Raw genomic sequence first — 20,103 nt, 5'->3', positions numbered from 1 at the left:
TTTTCATTACCTAGCAAATAAGAAGCCGTCTGATGATATTGACGAGCTGATCTTGTTCTTAGAAAGATAAATGCAGTTAGTTTGTAATATATTAGCTTGTGGCTGGCTTGCTCTATTTGTCGAATATTGTCATGTAATTTTAATGTTTGGTGTGAAATAAGATAGTTTAAAACAGAACACTTCTTTCAGTTTTCATTCTTGTAAAGTTTGGATGAATCATGAATGTGAAGTTTCAGTTTTCGTTCCTGTGAAGCTTCAACTTCTTCAGAATTTATTAGAACTTTGATCTCATTTATTGACATGGTCGATTGTTTTAGGATGTAGAACCATAAATTTAGAAATTATACTTTCTAGCATCAACGGCTAATCGCTTCACCACCCACATTTTGACAGTTCAAACCTAAAATCGAACCCTCAATAATCAGCCGGATAAATTGAAGAAAATTGTAGAACGTCAGAGTAGACATGTAGATGAGTGAGCTAACCGATAAGCTAATGAGATTTCAAGTCTCCCGTGTTAGTGACAACATATCTACCTTTGCCTAAAGGGCAGGAAGATTCAGGTGTCCTAGTTTAAGGGAAACCAGGGTAGTTGGGGGTACGACGCATGGGACCATATTTTTGGCCGTTAAGGCAGAATTTTAATCCAACTCCAAAGACTCCAACCAAAACTGGGGGGCCATACGTAGTACATGTACCACTCAACGACTCCCCTTGCTTGTCTAGACTCTAAATTGGTATGGAACTCCAATCATTAACCTTGTTCATTTACCTTTGTGTATGTGTTTGTTTCCCTCAATTTTTCGACCTATATTTTGGTGTGAACACTGTTTTACGAGTTCGGGCAGGTCTCGTATTGCTTCTGATTGTGCTCGGTAAAAAATGTTGGTGTTTATTGGTCTTAAAAGCATTTTTGGAGAAAAAACTTGTACTTATTTGAAAGGCACTCTCTAGTATTTTGTAAGAAAGCACTTGGAGTTTTATTTAACTTGTTTCTAATAAAAACACTTCTAGCAAAAGTGTTTTAAGAACAAAAATGTTTTCTACAAAAATAGTCCTCAAGCTCGCAGTCTTTTTTATATGCAGATCATAGTATAATACTAGAAAATATGCCCGCGCTTTGCTGCGGAACTTGAATACACCAGCCTTAATTGCATGAATAAGACAATTTAACATGAATAAATTAAACATAATCCTGAATGAACAGCGGGATAGATGAGTGAACGGAGTCGGTAAGATAAGCAACTTGGTTTTTATATACATTTCAAAAGATATTACACACTTCAAATTATGCTTGCATCATGTTGGACACCAACTGACAGCAAAAATACTAATCCACTTGTGCATACATTATCTTGATTTTTCTTGTTAATGCACCTTAATTTCCTTCTACTAAGGGGCATTACATCTACAATTAATCATCTACTAACAAAAGACACTCCCAAGATACTCGATATTCAACTAAATCCGCAAACAGTCCTTACTTATTCAGCATATCTACAAAACCATATTGGATATCATATTGTCAAACATTATGTTCTCTCCAACCAAATAAGACACTGGATTGCACATCAAGTAAAGGCTTTTTAGCCAAAATGGTCCCTGAGATTTGCATAACACATCACTTTGGTCCGTGAGATTGAAAATCAATAGAAGTCCCTGAGATTGTCCATTATCCATTATTTTGGTCATTCCGTTAAGTGTCCCGGAACTCTTGACTGAAAGTTTGAGCAATTTAAAAAACTTCGTAACTCAATCGTTTCTTAACCAAATTCGACCCATAATATATCAAAATGAAGATAGTAAAGTGTAGAACAAGATTATACTTATTTGGAAGCCCAATTGTTGCGGGAGATGATCGGAAAATAGCCTGAAAGGTGACTAGTCCGCGGAAAAACTGGGTAAACTTTAAACGTTCATAACTTCTTCAATGCTCAACGAAATTAACTGATTCAAAAACGAAAATCATACTTCTCGATGAGACGAAGAGAACGGCACATTTCTCGACGGCTAAATCACTATGGTTTGACCGAAAAACGGCTCGAATGTGGCTGTCTGAGTTAGCCATTTTCGAGCCATTTTCTGATCAAACCACGACGAATTAGCCGTCAAGAAAGGTACCATTCTCTTCGTTACGTCGAGAAGTATGATTTCAGTTTTTGAATCACTCGATTTCGTTGAGTATTGAATAAGTTATGAACGTTTAAAATTTACCCAGTTTCTAGCAAGTTTTCCAGTTTGCCCGCTAACCAATCACCTTTCAGGCTATTTTCTGGCCATCTCCTGCAACCATTGGGCTTCCAAATAGGTATAATCTTCTTCTACACTTTCCTATTTCATTTTGATATATTATGTGTCGAATTTGGTTAAGAAATGATTGAGTTACGAAGTTTTGAAAATTGCCCAAACTTCTGGCCAAGAGCTTCGGGACACTTAACGGAGCTTTTAAAGGAATGACCAAAATAATAGATGGTGGACAATCTTAGGGACCATTTCTATTGATTTTCAATCTCACAGACCAAAGTGATGTGTTATGCAAATCTCAGGAACCATTTTGGCTAAAAAGCCTTAAGTAAATAAAGACCCCAAATTGGAAAACACCCAACACCAATTAGACACAAATAATACACACACTGATCAAATTAATTAGTGCACGTATAAAGAGATGGAAAACATAGGGAAATATAGGGTAAACACCAATCAGACACGTATAAAGAGATGGAAAACATAGGGAAATATAGGGGAAACACCAATCAGACACAAATAACACACACACTGTAAAGAGATCGAAGACATTGGGAAACTTATAATAGATGATCTTAGTTTACTTAGTGCACATATAAGCTAATGTTTCTTACAAAGATATAATAATTAAAGGCAACCTACAATTGAGCCTGATATCGGACTTAACTTGTTAAGCTATCTCGGTTTGTTTAATAATTGGGAAACATATCGTAACGTCCTTAAAGTCTCATCAATGCATATACGGCCAGATTTTTATTCATTTGGTGGTATTCGATTTTTTTGTGACTTATGAAACCAAAAGGCTTTCACACTGAAGGTCTCATCAGGGTTCTGATCATAAACCTCTCGAACAAACTAAATTGATAAATCTTTATCATTACCTTTAACAAAACAGATTACAGTGAGAAAAAAGTTCCTGTTTCAAAAAAATGATAATAATAATAATAAAGCAGTTTCATATAGCCTCCTAAGCACAAAATTATAGTTTAATAAAGGAAAATCCCAATCCAAAGCTCCAGCCTTTTAACCCAAAATGAAAACGAAAAGCATGGAACATATAATTCAGTTTTATTATTAGATTTTCTAAATCCCCACTTTAAAACCATTGCAAAGACAATACCACCAACTACGGGTGGCAATCTGACTCTGGTTGTGTATGTTAGTGGACTTTATGCAACTCAAAATATAAAATTTAAGCAGTTTCAGATAGTCTGCTAAGCATCTGCAAACCATTAACATTATACCAACTTAAGAGATAGCAATTACACATTCCACCGTTATCATAGCTATACATAGTCAAAGGATGCCACAATTATATAGCCAAATCTAGTCCCAACGTGCATGAATAAAATGTAACAACAGAGTCACAAAATCACAGTAAATAAATATACCTCAAAAGCCAAAAGGCCAAGTGCTCCCTCCAACGATCCAAATTTCTGAAAATCGCAAGCATAGCAAATCCATTAGCACTAACTTACAGAATGGTAACAAAAATAATAGCTTAGAAACAGCGTTGAAAAGCACCTTGAGTGAAGAAAACAAAGTGAAATATGTTTTCCATGCAAATTGTTGATGATAGCACGTTTTAACGAATCATATTCAAACGGCAGCAGCTTTTGAATAAAAACAGAGTATATAAAATAGGCTTGCGAGAAAATCCAAATAAGGATGTCAGATGTCTCCTTGAACAAATAACACACACACACACACACACTGATCATTCATGTCTCCCCTTTTCAAATAACACACACAGTGATCCAAAACAGGGTATATAAAATGGACATCCTTATACATTTCTAACTCTCTTTTTCAAAATCCAAAACAGGGTATTCTAACTCTCTTTTTCATTCATTTCACACAAACCAATCATACATTTAAAATAGGGCTTGAATAAAAACAGGGTACATAATTATATACCTGAAAATGCCAAGGAACCAACTTCTCCCTCCAACATTCGAAATTCCTGAAATTCCAAAACATAGCAAATCCATTAGCAATATCAAGACGTTTCTTTGCTTTATTTAGTCTAAAGATTATTAGGATGTGCACATATATGGAGTAAAGAAGTTGTGCAACCTTTCAGCCTCAATTCTAGAAAACTACCCAAGAAACAATGAGATAAAGAGAACCAAGTTTTTGTTTTTTTGTTTTTTTGGGTATTCGAATGATATTTTAGATCAATTTAAGCTACGCGAAAAAATATTTTGAACTTGGTTCAGTGGCTGAAAACAATTTGTGTCCCCAAATACTAATGCTTACCCATAACCTAGAATTTAAAATTATCATTTTGTGTCATTAGGATATGAAAACTCAAGTGGCAGGTGGCAGCAGTGGTACCAAATTACAATTCTAAATATAGTAACAAAAACCGGTTGATAATTAACCCATAATATAAAATCCAAAGAAGTTAGAGCAAAAATTACCTCAAATCTTCGCTTCTCTTGTACTTTGGTATTGTGGAGTTGACTTGTAAATAGTAAATGAAGTCCTGAAAACAGAAGAATGAAAAGCGTTCTTTCAGTTAACTAAAAAGCACTCGTAAACGGAGTAAAACATCTAGTAACCAAAAAATATATCTTGGAAAGCGGACATAAACAAACTTCAATCACAATTACTTTAATACCTTTGGATACAAAAGGAAAATTAAATTTATTCAGTTTTGATATTAAAAAAAAATTAACTAATGCAGGAAGAACATTTGTGCCTCAATGGCATGAGAAGTACTCAAAACAAACATTGTGATGTGCAAACAGAAAATGATCATGCTCTCCAACCTAGATTTGGTGACAGAAAACTTATACAGAAAATGACTCTGCTCTCCAACCTACCAGTTGGCATTCTCCTTTCCACTTCTCTATATGAGATGTCTTGGTTGTCCTACTAAGACATATAGGACAAAAAAATTGGTGCTTAATTAAATAATTTTTGCATGAGTTGTTAATTATAGTAGGTCTAAATCTAATTTTAAAAATCTCTACTCCAATTATAAATAACAGCAGTGGAAAATTAGGTACATGGGGAATCATGTAGTTAAACAGATTATTAATGCCTATAAGTTAGAGAACATTTGAAATAATGGTAGAAAAGAATTCGTGCCTCCAAATACTAATGCTTCCCCATAACCTAGAATTTGCACTCACACTCCTCATTCATCAATCAAACAGAAAATCATATTAGAGTTTATTAGATTTTCAGACTCTATGTGAGAGACTCTGTGTGAGGTTTGTCATTCGAGCATGCATCGACTCCACCGACATTTTATGCATATATACTCGAAAATTAGAAGAAAAATAAACATGATCTTATTTGTCAACAAACAGGAAAAAGAATACAAAGAAGCCCTGGAAAGCTTCAACGAGAAAAAACAAAGAAAAGGCTCAACTTGTAACCACGCACTTATGGAGGTAATTACACACAATAAATAAATTATGATTAGTTAATTGTCCAGTCCCCAAATTTAACTATTGTTACATGCATGCGATCGAATTAGACCTGGGAAGTGGGAAACATACATAATCCTTAAACACTGAGTTGATTGCAGGGCAAGTAAGCATCAAATTAGTATCACTATATAACATTGTTAATTTAACCCAATTTTAAAATGACTAAAACCTTTCCTCCATACATCCTAATAAATTAAGTTTTTTTGATCTTTTATTTCTGGTGTATTTTGATTTTCCCTCTCTTTGTTTGATTTGAGCTCTAGTAGAACATGCTTTGTTATATATTAGATAAGTCTGCTCAAAAAGAGGAGGCTAGAGCCTAGAAACGCTTATAAAGAAGATATTCCATAAAGTTTCCATGTTGAGCTAGACCAAGGCAGAGTTAGACTCATATCAGGATCACTACAGGTTCTGGGAAAGGATTTCCGAAAGAATGCATGCACAACTTCCCCTACAATTACCTAAGCATCCTATTAATATATGTGACATGGTACAGAGACTTTACAATCAAGAAAACAAAGAATGCAACAGTTGTAAGGTCTTGTTTCTTATCAAAATAGATCCCTCTTACGAAAGGGACTCATATGCACTAAAGTTGAATAAAAACTAAACAGTCAAGAACCCAGAACCACAGACACAGAGAGATAGTGGGGTGAGTCGGTCTGAGCTAAAATAAAGAAAATGAGCTTTAGAAAGTAGGAAAGGATGTTGTTCAACAAACTAAACAGTCCAGAAACCATTTCCAAATTTGAGTCAGAGGACACACCAAGACTGGACTTTTCCACCAGGCAAAACAATAAACTGCTGATGAATTAAACAATCTAAAAAATCTATGACAACTTTAATGAAGGAAAAAAGTATCTATGGCAATTTGAAGAAAGCAGATGGCAAATCAAACGGTAAACAATGAATTATAAACAATAAACTAAAAAATAAAGTTGAATTGGCACTAAACAATTGATTAAAAACAGTGCATTACCTTTTGAATCAAGGGAGGAAACCGAAAAATCAAACTCTCCCATACCTCCCTCGGTCCCTTCTTGACCGGCTAACCCCACAAACTGCACACAACCATGCCTTCCCCACTCCCTCTCTCCCTCTCTCTCTCTCTCTCTCTCTCTCTCTCTCTCTCTCTCTCTCTCTCTCTCTCTCTCTCTCTCTCTCTCTCTCTCTAAAATCGGAGGAAATCCCATAGGTCCTGGCAGAGGACCTAGCTAAATCTCTCTCTCACTGAGTCGAAACCCCTAGCTCCCATCTCTCTCCAATATGTCAGTCCCTCTGTCCTCCTCCCCCCCCCCCCACCAAATGACGCTCCGACCGAAGCACAGCCATCTCTCCCCGAGTCAAAATTCACAGCCCTCCTCTCTCTCTCCAATCTGCAGGTCACCCCTGCTCCCTGTGCGTGATTCGGTGCCCAAACCCCATCCCCATCCGCCGAAAGCAATTCAAGCCAACCAAAACAGAGCCCAAACCCACAAAGCCCATTCTTTGAAGCAATGGCATGGCCGTAAATAAAATGAAATTCGGACCCCAAACACTATTCATTTGAACAGTGCAATTTGAGATCCTTCTTTAGACTAAAGTAATAATTTAATTTACCTTTGGATAAAGATCATTCAGCAGTGTTGTAGAGAGCATGAGCCCATGACCCTCAGGATTTCGTCGTGATTCCATCGGACTTATTGCTCAGGTTTGGTTTCCTAGTGTTAGGATCTTCAGTATCGAACTGATACCCTTTACTTCTTCTGCTCCTCTCAGATGTATGAGGATCCTCTATCTTAGTCTTGTGATCGCTGTTTGCAAAATGATTTCTAGAGGCACCATCAGAACGAACTTGCGACTCTGGCAGCTTTGGCTGCAGGTTCTCAATGCTTCCCTTGGGTGACTTTGCTTGGGTCCTCACAATTGTTGCGAAACCTTCGAAAAAGTGAAAGTGTAAGCCTCCCGGAGAACTTTGCAGCCTTTACTCTAGTCATTGTTCAGACAATTTGGTCAGTGTGGGTTCATGTTGGGTCCCACAACATGAGATTGGGCTTGTTCTTTGCAACTGGTTGCAACCTCCAAAGCGGGACCTCCATCTCTGAAGATTGCAGCATTTATTTGTTTAAGAGCGAATGCACCAGAATGTTTATTTGTTTTCAATCTACCTTTTCTTTTTTTTTTTTTTTTGAAGAACTTCAATCTACTTTATATTTAGAACATATAATCACATTTTTTTTCGTACTAATTTAGAGTAAATATTATAACACTGAAGAAAACATATCAAGCCTTACATTTTAACTGTAGGGGTAACAGATGCAAAACTCTAATTCAGCATAATTCTATAACACCATGTTTTGGTTTAACATAGGACAAATGCCACTATCCTACAGATTTTGCAGAAGGTGGACTTGCCGGTTCCAGGCGCACCCACCAATATTACTACGACAGGCATTCCTTGCTTTTCTTCCCTTGTCCAAAGCGCATATCGGTTTTGTAATCACCAAAGGTGACGACGACCCAGAATGATATCCATGTCCATGTTTTGGAAGACTCCGCGTGGCACGTTTGAATTAACGGCGGAAAAGCAACTATTTCTTCCTCCACTGGGCTGGAAGCCTGGAAGCTTATAGTGCCGGTGACTAGTGTTGATGCGATGGGACAAGTCGTCGTTGACCCGAAAATTGACCCAACCGATTCGATTTGGATTTTATCTGCATACTAACCTCTCTGTAAACGCCCAAGCATAAACGAGCTCTTTTTTTTAAGTACAGGCCCTACGCCCCTCGTAAATATGGGTTTGCATTTGTTATTTTTTAATTGTTTAACATTTTTATTTCGTAAGAAATTGTTTCATGGATTATGTATGTGAGGACCTTTCCTTATCGTATGTTTTTCTTTTTCAATCATCTTCCTGTGATAAATTTTTGGGATAACTTTGATATAAATCCAATTTTGTGAGTCATTAGTAGAATTAGTCCACTTCATTGAAATAGGTCTAATAATTGAGATTCCACGTATGTTTATTTATGGTTTATACCATATACGAATTGTTGTAAATACACAAAATTTCTTAATTATGAGATTATTTGTCGTTTAACTAATCCCTTAATTGTAAGATTAGTTATAGCCATATAATCACCTTAACCCCCAGTCCATTTCATCCCTCCTTTTTTCCTTCTTCCAAACAATTCCCTCCATCAATCCTCCTCTTTTTTGTCTCTTCTTTTCATGGGTGATATTTTTGTGTTCTTCCCTCCAAATTTGTTCCTTTAATAGAGGTATATTATATCATATTTATATTCCTATAGGTTCCCAGCATTTTTCTTCCAATACAATAGGTAGTTTATTTTTGTTTTGCAGGTAGATTATATCTGCTTTGTAGGTATAAAGCATTTTTCTTCCTATACAATAGGTAGGTAGTTACTAAATTATATCGGTTTTGTTTTCTTCATAAATAGTAGGTAGTTACTAGATAATATTTTAGTTTGAGTATTTAAATATTCAAAATTAAAAAACTGAATAATTGATAAAAAATAAAAAATATTTAAATATTTTTATCTGAATGGGCAAAATTAATATCAAAACATGTAATTGGATAACTGGACTCAGTCCCAAAAGCTACCTATATTTTTGGACCTAAATCCAAAAGCCCCTAAATTTTTCTATAATTGTGTCACGAACTATTACATGCTTTCCAATTACCCACATATCGAACATTAAAATTGAAGTGATTATAAGAAATGAAAATGTGACAGATTAAACTACCTTGTAATGCCGAGGCTTTTACATCTCCACAGTAACTGGATGTTTAGCCCGCGTGTTACGACGAGAATGTCAACTGAATTTAAGCATTGTATATAAGAGTCGGAATAAAGAATTAAATGTGTAATAAGCATTGTGTGTAGATATATAAAATATAAAAAAAAATTATTTACATAAAACATGTACAAAGTATTTGTTCAAAATATATTTGCTCCTGTTTTAACGATGTACAAATTAATATTAGAAAGAAACTTACAAGAAGAAAATGGAGGGAGGGAAAAAGGGAGGGGGAGGTAAGGTTACAGTCAGTGCAAGCCCATTGTACGGTTAGGTGCTCTGTTCTTTCGCAAGGTGTCCTACAACCATATTTTCATGTTGCAAGTTTTTAATGGTAAAAGGTAGATAAGAATGACGTATTCGCGATCAAAATTTTTCTACTGTCTTTCAATCTTCTTTTCGATATAGGAATCATTATTACTCACTATCAGAACGACATATTCGCAATCAAATTTTCAAAAGTATGGAATTTGACACCTGAAATACAGATCATAAAACTAAAATGGTGATGTAAGCAACACTAAATCAAACAGTTTCATTTAATCGAGCTTCATTTGACTCTCTTTGCTTTCTTTGGCCTTGGTTCTCCTTGGTTCTTAGCTCTTTGCTTTTGTGGTTTCTCGTCTTTGTCTGTATTGCTCTGTTTGATATCATGAACATTTACTCTGTTTTAGCTTTGATTTTTCTGGATGAACACTTCCTAGTCAAGCTAAACGACGACAAATCTGACGGAGATATTTTCCACAACATTAAAGCCGCCACCGCATCAATACAAGCTAAGCGGGGGAATCCTTTCGTATTCCGGTGACCTACAGCATGTTAAATCCTTGGACATGTTGACACGTCCAATCCTAATATTCTCACAAACACCAAGGTAAGCACGTGCTGGTCGAGACCCCAAGGTGACGAGGCCATATTAGAATGCATGAGAACAAAAAATAAATAAAACTTATAAATTTAAATATAATTAATATGCAAATGAGGAACTTGTTCAAAGCATACAACTAACTAAAACACTAAAAAGAAATAGAAAACCTTCATCAATTGGTTTATTTTGACTTGTCATCAAACAAGTTCCATGGTTCAATTCCATCCTCTAGTATGGCCAAGAATCTGACCCTGATCGATCTTTCTAACAATCAGCTAAAAGGTCAGATTAATTCCACTCACTGGGAGAATCTCACTAATCTGGTGAATCTCAACTTGAGATCCAATCAATTAGATGGGACTATTCCACCATCTCTGTTTTCTCTTCCCGTCCTACAGCAATTACAGCTTTCTAACAATCAATTTTCTGGTCAGATGCTTGAATTTGCTAATAACTCTGTACTGGACACCCTTGATTTGAGTAGCAACAATTTGAAAGGGCCAATTCCCATGTCCATCTTTAATCTTCGAGGGCTAAAGATACTTTCACTTTCTTCAAACAACTTCAGTGGCTCGTTTCCTCCCAGTGCTCTTCAACAGATAAGAAATCTTTCGAGTCTTGATATGTCAGACAATAGATTGTTGATTACTTATGCTGATACTAATTCCTCCTATTCTTCATTTCCTCAACTTACCACATTGAAATTGTCTTCTGGAAAGTTGGGAGTGTTTCCTGAGTTCATTCCAACCAGTTTCAGGGACAAATCCCAATGCTTCCACGATGGGCCACTTGTCTGGATTACTCAAGAAATAATTTCAGCTCAAGCATTCCGGCTGATATCGGTGATTTCTTTTCTTTCACTATGTTCTTCTCTCTTTCAAGCAATAACTTCCATGGGATCATTCCAGAATCGGTATGCGAGGCGACATTTCTTCAAGTTATTGATCTATCAAATAATTCCTTAAGTGGTATGATTCCCCAGTGCTTAACTGCAAGGATCAGGTCAATTGGAGTACTTAATTTAAGGACAAACAAACTTACTGGTGCTATTCCTGATATATTTCCTCGATATTGTAGTTTGAAAACACTAGACCTGAATGGAAATCAGGTAGGAGGCAAATTTCCAGAATCTCTTGGCAATTGCAAACTGCTAGAGGTGTTGAACCTTGGAAACAATCAGATCAGTGGTACTTTTCCACGCTCGTTAAACAAAATGCCCCTATTGCGTGTTCTTGTTTTGCGATCAAACAAATTTTATGGGCGCATTGGATGTCCTAAGACCTATGGCAGCTGGCCAATGCTTCAAATTATTGACCGAGCTCACAACAATTTCAGTGGTCAAATACACGGAAGATGATTGAAAACCTGGCAGGCGATGATGGCTGACGAAGGTGCTAGCCTGTCACAACTGGACCACATCAAACTTCAGGTCCTATCATCAATCTCTCAGATATATTACGACGATAAAGTGCTTGTTACCACCAAAGGTCTAGAGATGGAGCTGGTGAAGATTTTAACTATCTTCACCTCAATTGACTTCTCCGGGAACAAATTCACCGGATCAATACCTGTGGAAATGGGAGAATTCAAATCACTATATGCCCTCAACTTGTCTAGTAATGCTCTAACAGGTGAAATCCCATCATCTTTGGGAAACTTACGACATGTTGAGTCCTTGGACTTGTCGAACAACAGCCTGAGCGGGGAAATTCCATCACAGCTCACAAAGCTCACGTTCCTTGCATTCTTGAATCTCTCAAACAATGAACTGACCGGAAGGATCCCAACCAGCACTCAGTTTTCGACATTTCCAACAGCTTCCTTTGCAGGCAATGAAGGGTTGTGGGGGCCTCCTTTGACAGGTTATATCCCCTCAGGATTGCCAATACCACCACCACCACCGAAAGATGGTCATTATAATGCTCAACCTGAAATTGATTTTGATCTTATAAGTGCTGAGATAGGATTTATCTTCGGCCTTGGAGCATTCATCGGGCCTCTCGTGTTCTGTAAGCGATGGAGGATATGGTAATACAAAACTGTGGAGAACATCTTCTTCAAGATATTCCCTCGTCTGGATACAAGAAACGGTTACAGAGGAAGACATGTTTACATCAACAGATTGTGGAGATATTGAAACTCTAAATCAATTATGCTTTGCTTGACCAAAACCCTATCTTTCTGGTTTCAAATTTTCATTACCTAGCAAATAAGAAGCCGTCTGATCATATCGACGAGCTGATCTTGTTCTTAGTCAGATAAATGCATGTTAAGGTTTGGAATACATTAGCTTCTTGTTGTATTGCTCAATTCGTCGAATATTGTAACGTAATCTTAATGTTTGGTGGGAACTGAGCTTGTTTAAAGAAAAATATTCTTTCAGTTTTCATTCTTATAAAGTTTGGATGAATGTGAAGTTTCAGTTTTCGTTCTTGTGAAGCTTCAACTTCTTCGGAATTTATTAAAACTTTCATTTCATTTATTGATATGGTTAATTGTTTTAGGATGTAGAATCGTAAATTTAGAAATTATACTTTCTAGCATCAATGGTTAATCGCTTCACCGTCCACAATTTGATAATTCAAACCTAAAATTGAACCCTCAATAATCAACGGGATCGAAATTGAAGAAAATTGTAGAGTAGAAATGTAGATGAGCGAGCTAACTGATAAGCTGAGATTTCAAGTCTCCCTTGTTAGTGACAACATATCTACCTTTGCCTAAAGGGCAGGAAGATTCAGGGTGTCCTAGTCTAAGAGAAACCAGGGTAGTTGGGGTAGGACGCATCGCATCGCATCGCATGGGACCATTTTTTACCGTTGTAGGCAGAATATTAAACCAACTCCAAAGACTCCAAAAATTGGGGGGCCATATGTAGTACATGTACCACTCAACGACTCCCTTTGCTTGTCTGGGCTCTAAATTGGTATGGAACTTCAATCATTACCCTTGTTCATTTACCCTTGTGTATGTGTTTGTTTCCCTTGATTTTTCGATGTGTATTTTGGTGTGAAAACTGTTTAACAAATTCGGACTGGTTTAGTATTGCTTCTAATTGTGCTCGATAAAAAAGTTTAAATGTTTATTGGTCTTAAAAATGTTTTTAGAGAAAAAAAAAACTGAAATACTTATTTGGAAAGCACTTTCTAGTATTTTGTAAGAAAGCATTTGGAATTTTAATAAAAGTTCAACTTGTTTCTAAACACTTGTCACAAAAGCGTTTAAGAACAAAAATGTTTCCTACTAAAAAGTCCTCGAACGGAGAGTAATTGGCTTTAGAAAAGGAACGACTCTAGGTTAGAGTCAAGTATTTTCCACATTATGCTTTTAATTTACTTTGAAGTGTTTAGATCATTAATAAGCACCAAAGACCAAACTCCATGGCTAAATGTCAAACTTTACTGACAAGATTGCATGACTTTTGCTCTTTACCAACAACGACATTGACCCGGTAGGATTTTCTTCCCTTCCTTTTCTTCTTTCTCATATTTTTTTTTCTTTCTCTTCTTATAAAGATGTTAACAAAAGATGTTGACGTAGTTTTATCGTAAAAGTTCAAATAAGAGTCCCCTCCCTTTTCTCCTCTCTCCTTCTCACTTTTGTTTTGTCTTTCTCATTCTATAAAGATATTAACACAAGATGCTAATATGGTTTAATCGTAACCGTTCAAATAGAAAAAGACTGAAGAAGAAAAGAATTTGGAAAGAAGAGAATCATACTCTTAACACTAAAATTAGCTTCAAAATCATCCATAACTAAAATAACAAATAAATAATAATTTGTCCTACTTTTCCAAGAATTGACCTCCACTTAAAGATGCCCAACTTATCAATGGTTTCACACAATATAAATTAGGGAACTGATTTATCTCTTACCAAGAAAATGATGCATTCCAATTTAAAAATTCACATATGCATTGTTTAACATGAAAAGCACCAATTTGAAAACCAAAATAGCGAAGATATTTGGTACATAAAGAACGTACGTACATTTTTTTCTTTAAAAAAAGTTCAGCGGGTGGCTTCGCCAATGCCATCTACACTTTTAAGAGTCGAAAAAAACTCACAGAAACATTTCAACCTTCATTTGTCCACCATTATGCGATTATGAGCGCCATGAATCAAACTCAGGATGTGTCTTATGGAATATAGATCTGAAGTTCATTCTTTATCACTGGATCACCTCTTGATATTACGTACGTACATATTTTTCAGGCTATAAGATAGAAGGGAGCCTATTACGTTTCATATGTTTAGGCCCTAAATACTGTTTAAAACATGCAAACGGATATCATATTTAATCATTAAAATCTAATTATTTAAGGATGATGACGGTCTGGTGTTGCAACAACCAGGCCTTACAAGAATTTTTATTAATATGTGAGAGATAACCACCGTTTGGTCAGAATTGAAGACTGATTCTTCTAATTATACAATGATTTTGAACCAAAAATAAAAACGAGATTCTATGATTTTGTTTTCCAAGAATTATTTTAACTTTAAAGTAATTAAATCAATTAGCTTTGGATCTAGTAGTCTGGCCTTGATTTCAAAAGTATATAGGTTCGACTCACATAGATGCAATGACAATATATTTTTCTTAGCGCGTAGACAAAATGTATTACTCAAAGTCCAACCGTTGTAATAATGCCTCTACAAATTTCTTATTTTTTTCTATAAATTTAAAACAAAAAAGATTTATCCAAAAATCTCCAAATGCAAAAAGCATGCCACTTAAAATTTGGATCAACAATGGCAATCGTTATTTTTCAACAATATAAAAAAAATACAATAATCAAAGGCCGCCCAAGTAAGAACGAGTCCACATTATACAAAACACGCGTTTCTAAGCCTTCTTTCAAATCCCCATCCCGACAGTTCTCTCTGCGTTTTTCTTCCTCCTTGTTCTTCCCTCTAAATTCTTCGTCCTTCCGAGCTAACTCCTCTAGATTTTGGTCCGGTCAAGGACTCGAATCCACGGGCCAAAGGGGTTTTTTTTTCATGGATGTTTGCCTTCATTTATCCACTGAGAAAATCCTAGCCTGCTCTGCTTCTTTTTTCTGAGCTTTCAATGAGAATTCCTCTGTTTTCATGGCTTTTCTTAATACCCCTTTATTACTTTTCACTCAGCATAAACATATTTCATGTCTCCGGCCAGTGTCCCGGGGATCAGCAATCTTTGTTGCTACAATTGAAGAACAGCCTCGTATTTGACACTGCAACATCTAAAAAACTTGTGAAGTGGAAGACTGGATCGGATTACTGCTCTTGGGAAGGAGTATCCTGCAAAAACGGTTGTGTTTCGAATTTGGACTTGAGCAGCGAGGCGATTAGTGGTGGACTTGATAATTTGAGTTCTCTTTTCGGTCTGAAATCAATCGAGAACCTGAATTTGGCTTACAACTTCTTCAACTACACTCATATTCCTTCCGAGTTCAAGCAGTTAACTGGTTTGAGTAATCTTAACTTGTCAAATGCTGGCTTTGCGGGGCAGGTTCCAATTGAGATTTCGCACTTGACGAGGTTGGTAACTCTTGATTTGTCTACCTTTTATTTCCCCGGAACTCCTTCGTTGAATCTTGAGAATCCGAAATTGAATGTGCTGCTTGCGAACTTTTCTGAGCTTGTTGAACTTTATCTTGATGGTGTGAATATATCAGCACAGGGGACCGAGTGGTGTCAAGCGATATCATCTTCGTTGCCAAAATTGAGGGTGTTGAGCTTGTCCGCTTGTAATCTTTCAGGCCCTATTTATAGTTCACTACTGAAGCTTCAATCTCTCTCGGTTATTGGTATTGGGAACAACAATTTGTCTACTCATGTTCCGGAGTTCTTCTCGAATTTCCCGAATTTGACTTCCTTACGAATGGTGAATTCTGGATTACATGGTGCATTCCCTAAGAAGATCTTCCAGGTACCTACACTGCAGACTATTGACTTATCCGATAATCCGCAGCTTCGTGGTTCCTTGCCAGAATTTCCGAAGAATGGATCTCTTCGATCCCTGGTTCTCAATGGGGCAAATTTTTCAGGCCAGTTGCTTCCAAACTCTATTGGGAACCTCAGATTCCTGTCCAAAATAGATATTGCAACTTGCAATTTCACTGGATCAATCCCGAGGTCAACGGAAGAGCTTACGCAGTTGGTTTATCTGGACTTCGCAAAGAACAAGTTCAATGGTTCAGTTCCATCCTTCAGTATGGCCAAGAATCTGACCCTAATAAATCTTTCATACAATCGGCTAACGGGTCAGATTAATTCCTCGCACTGGGAAAACCTGACTAATCTGGTGAGTCTCGACTTGCGACACAATCTACTTAATGGGACTATTCCACCATCTGTGTTTTCTCTTCCCATGCTGCAGAAGCTACAGCTTTCCAACAATCAATTTTCTGGTCATTTGCATGGATTTGCTAATAATTCTGTACTGGACACCCTTGATTTGAGTAGCAACAAGTTGGAAAGGCCAATTCCGGTGTCTATCTTTAATTTCAGTGAGCTCAAGATACTTTCACTTTCTTCGAACAACTTCAGTGGCGCCTTTTCACTTAATAGCCTTCAGCGGCTGAGAAATCTTTCGAGTCTTGATCTTTCATACAATAGCTTGTTGATTAATTATGATAGTTCCAGTTCCTCGTTTTCCTCTTATCCCCGCATTACCACATTGAAATTGGCTTCTGGAAAGTTGGGAGTGTTTCCTGATTTCTTGAGATATCAATCTCAATTACGCTATTTGGACCTTTCATTAAACCAGATTCATGGTGAGGTGCCCAACTGGATTTGGAGGCTCAGTAGTCTTAGTCAACTAAATCTTTCTTGCAACTTTCTGGTAACTCTACAAGTTCCTTTCCCCAATCTTACTTCTAATTTGTCTGTGCTTGACCTTCATTCCAACCAGCTTCAGGGACAAATTCCAATGCTTCCACGATTGGCCACTTATCTGGATTATTCAAGAAATAATTTCAGCTCAAGCATTCCAGCTGACATTGGTGATTTCCTTATGTACACTATGTTCTTCTCTCTTTCAAGCAACAAGTTAAATGGCAGCATTCCAAAATCGATGTGCAAGGAAGCATATCTTCAGGTTCTTGATTTGTCCAATAATTCTCTAAGTGGCCCGATTCCCCAATGCTTGACTAGCATTAGCGGGACACTGGCCATACTTAATCTAAGGAGAAACAGACTTAATGGTTCTGTTCCTGATGGATTTCCTCAGCATTGCAGTTTAAGAACTCTTGACCTCAGTGAAAATCTGATAGAAGGTCGATTTCCAAAATCTCTTGGCAATTGCGGAATGCTTGAGGTTTTAAACATTGGAAACAATCAGATAAGAGATACCTATCCTTGCTTGTTGAAGCAGATATCCTCCTTGCGTGTCCTTGTTTTGCGATCCAACCGTTTTTATGGACACATGGGATGTAACAAAATCAGTGGTACCTGGCCAAAGCTACAAATTGTTGACATAGCTCGCAACAATTTTAATGGTGAAATACGAGGAAGATGCTTGAGAACCTGGAAAGCAATGATGGCTGACGAAAGTGATGCCGAGTCAAAAACTAATCACCTTCGATTTCAAGTTCTAAAGTTCAGTCAGGTATACTATCAGGATGCTATAACAGTTACAAATAAGGGTCTGGAAATGGAGTTGGTAAAGATTCTAACTGTTTTCACCTACATTGACTTCTCATGCAACAACTTTAGTGGATCAATACCTGCGGAGGTGGGAGAACTCAAATCCCTCTATGGCCTCAACTTGTCCATCAATTCTCTCACAGGCCCAATCCCATCATCATTAGGTAACCTACGACAACTTGAGTCGTTAGACCTTTCGAACAACAGCTTGAGCGGGCAAATTCCAGTGGAGTTTGGGCGCCTTACTTTCCTTTCTTTCATGGATGTCTCATACAATCAACTGGTTGGGAAGATACCATTCAGTACCCAGATTTCAACATTTCCAGCGGAGTCCTTCGCAGGCAATAAAGGATTATGTGGGCCACCTTCACTTCTAAAATGCAGTGACACCAACATATCACCAAATGCAGCACCAAAGGGTCGAGACAAAGCATCAAAAGTTGAGTTTGATTGGCAGTCCATATATACTGGAGTGGGTTATGGAGTGGGAGGAGGAGTTGTTGTTATCCTCTTAATGGTGTGGGAAGAAGGAAGAAACTGGTTAGAGGACAACATTGACAAAATTCTTCTGGTAATTCTTCCAATGATGGGATATTCTTACAGAACTCGTGACGAATGGGACGATGATGAGGAGGACGAAGATTCCGAAGAAGAGAGCACATATATCATGCAAGACTGCAGCGGAGACGAGATTGATTCAGAAGACAGAGTGTTTCGGGGACCATATTGTGTGTTTTGTTCAAAACTTGATATAAGTAGGAAGAGGGCCATCCATAACCCAAATTGTACATGCAGTTTTTCACCACCTATTACATCATTTTCTTCCTCTTCCTACTCATTTTCTCCATAGACACAGCTTTTTTGTTTTCGACTTTCTTCTCTATTTCTTCACATTTCTTCTTAACTTCTACTTTTGCTAGTGTTACAGTTTCATATAATTATAAACCCCGAAATGCCAGTGAGAACTTTCATCAAACAGGTGGTGAGCCATTAAACTAGTACACCAAATAAGCACCTAAAAGTTTAAGGGCTCGTTTGAATGTACTTTCATATGATTGAAAACCTTTTAGGGAAAATATTTTTAGGTTCCAAAAACACGTGCTTTCTGGAAAAATCACCAGTTATGTGTTTCTTTTATGAAGCATTTTAAATACTTTTTCAGAATTTACTTGTATTTTTATTAATAATTGGTTCCAAAAATATTTTCTCCAAAAATATTTTCAATCATTTTAAAAGCACATCTAAACGAGCTAAAGTTTTTAGGGTACCTGAATAAAAGTGCGCCGTTGATGCTCTCTCTCTCCCTTCTTTGTAAAATGTGGTCCGCAGCATGGCAAAGTGTTGAACTTGTTAGATTTGCTACGGTTCCCCCCGTGGCTCTTCCGACGGTGTCGTCGGACGTTAAAACTTATTAATGAACAACTGTATGGGCCATATAAGATGCATCTGGGCTTACTATAAGCCCACTGGGTAGTTGGAAAGTATCGTGCAAAAGCAAATTTTCCAACAAAAAGGAAGAAAAACATTTCAATTAGGTAAAACTATATTAATATTTGGAATCAACCATGTTTTTTATTTACTTCTTATATGATTGAAGCTACAATTTAAATTCCCCCCCCCCCCCCCCCCCCCGAAAACATAAGAGGAAATGAACATCACTTGTCAGTTTCAACCATACTTTAGAGGAGTAGATAATAGTGGTCTGCCACTAGTTATCATTTTTTTTTTAAACAAAGAGAAAGAAAGACATTAGAAGGACCAATTTCCACTTGATATGTGCTTCGTGCATTCTTTATTAGCTTTTTCATGTCTAACGTTGATGGCTCGTTTCGTAATTCTTAATTATGTACTATACATTGTTGCTCATAAGCGTTTTTGCGAAACGTTGTATTATTTTCTAGCCGGCTACATTGACATTAAACACTACCAAAGTATTTCATTTTTTCTGCCATTTTTTGGGAACTGTGCGTCATTTTTGTTACTTTTTATTTTTCATACAAGTGCTATACGGAAATCTAGGAGAAATTTTTTATTATGTTTATAACACGGATGATATATCATTTGTCATTATATAAGTAAAGAGAAGTTTTATATTTGAAGTTGTTAAATATTTCAT

General features: G+C 36.8%; 2 protein-coding genes and 1 pseudogene across 7 annotated transcripts; 2 read left to right on the top strand and 1 right to left on the bottom strand.

Moving 5' to 3' along the window:
• Nucleotides 1–983: 983 nt before the first annotated feature.
• Nucleotides 984–7,735, bottom strand: LOC137745642 (uncharacterized). 6 transcript variants are annotated; one of them, XM_088681082.1, is made up of 6 exons: nt 6,667–7,735; nt 4,668–4,732; nt 4,162–4,207; nt 3,769–3,889; nt 3,636–3,680; nt 984–1,151 (listed from the first exon to the last, which is right to left on the bottom strand). In XM_088681082.1, exons 1-6 carry the CDS (start codon nt 6,878–6,880, stop codon nt 1,148–1,150), a joined length of 495 nt encoding a protein of 164 aa, XP_088537208.1. In that variant the 5' UTR covers nt 6,881–7,735; the 3' UTR covers nt 984–1,147. The 6 variants fall into 6 exon arrangements, 4 of the variants coding, with proteins under 4 accessions (XP_088537208.1, XP_088537207.1, XP_088537209.1 ...); XR_015954025.1 differs by lacking the exon at nt 984–1,151 and adding an exon at nt 1,234–1,497 and having other exon boundaries at nt 3,769–3,857; XM_088681081.1 differs by lacking the exon at nt 984–1,151 and adding an exon at nt 1,234–1,497 and having other exon boundaries at nt 6,667–7,731.
• A 2,850-nt stretch (nt 7,736–10,585) lies between these two features.
• LOC137744255 (receptor-like protein 38) lies at nt 10,586–12,823 on the top strand (annotated as a pseudogene).
• Nucleotides 12,824–15,106: 2,283 nt separating this feature from the next.
• On the top strand, nt 15,107–18,891 carry LOC137745637 (receptor-like protein 39). The gene has a single exon (XM_068485625.2). It carries the CDS (start codon nt 15,427–15,429, stop codon nt 18,835–18,837), a length of 3,411 nt encoding a protein of 1,136 aa, XP_068341726.2. The 5' UTR covers nt 15,107–15,426; the 3' UTR covers nt 18,838–18,891.
• Nucleotides 18,892–20,103: the final 1,212 nt, after the last annotated feature.

This window comes from Pyrus communis, chromosome 12 (genome assembly GCF_041283825.1).
Source record: "Pyrus communis isolate YQ-2024b chromosome 12, ASM4128382v1, whole genome shotgun sequence".
NCBI classification, from domain to species: domain Eukaryota; kingdom Viridiplantae; phylum Streptophyta; class Magnoliopsida; order Rosales; family Rosaceae; genus Pyrus; species Pyrus communis.
This window is presented reverse-complemented; position numbering and strand designations above follow the sequence as displayed.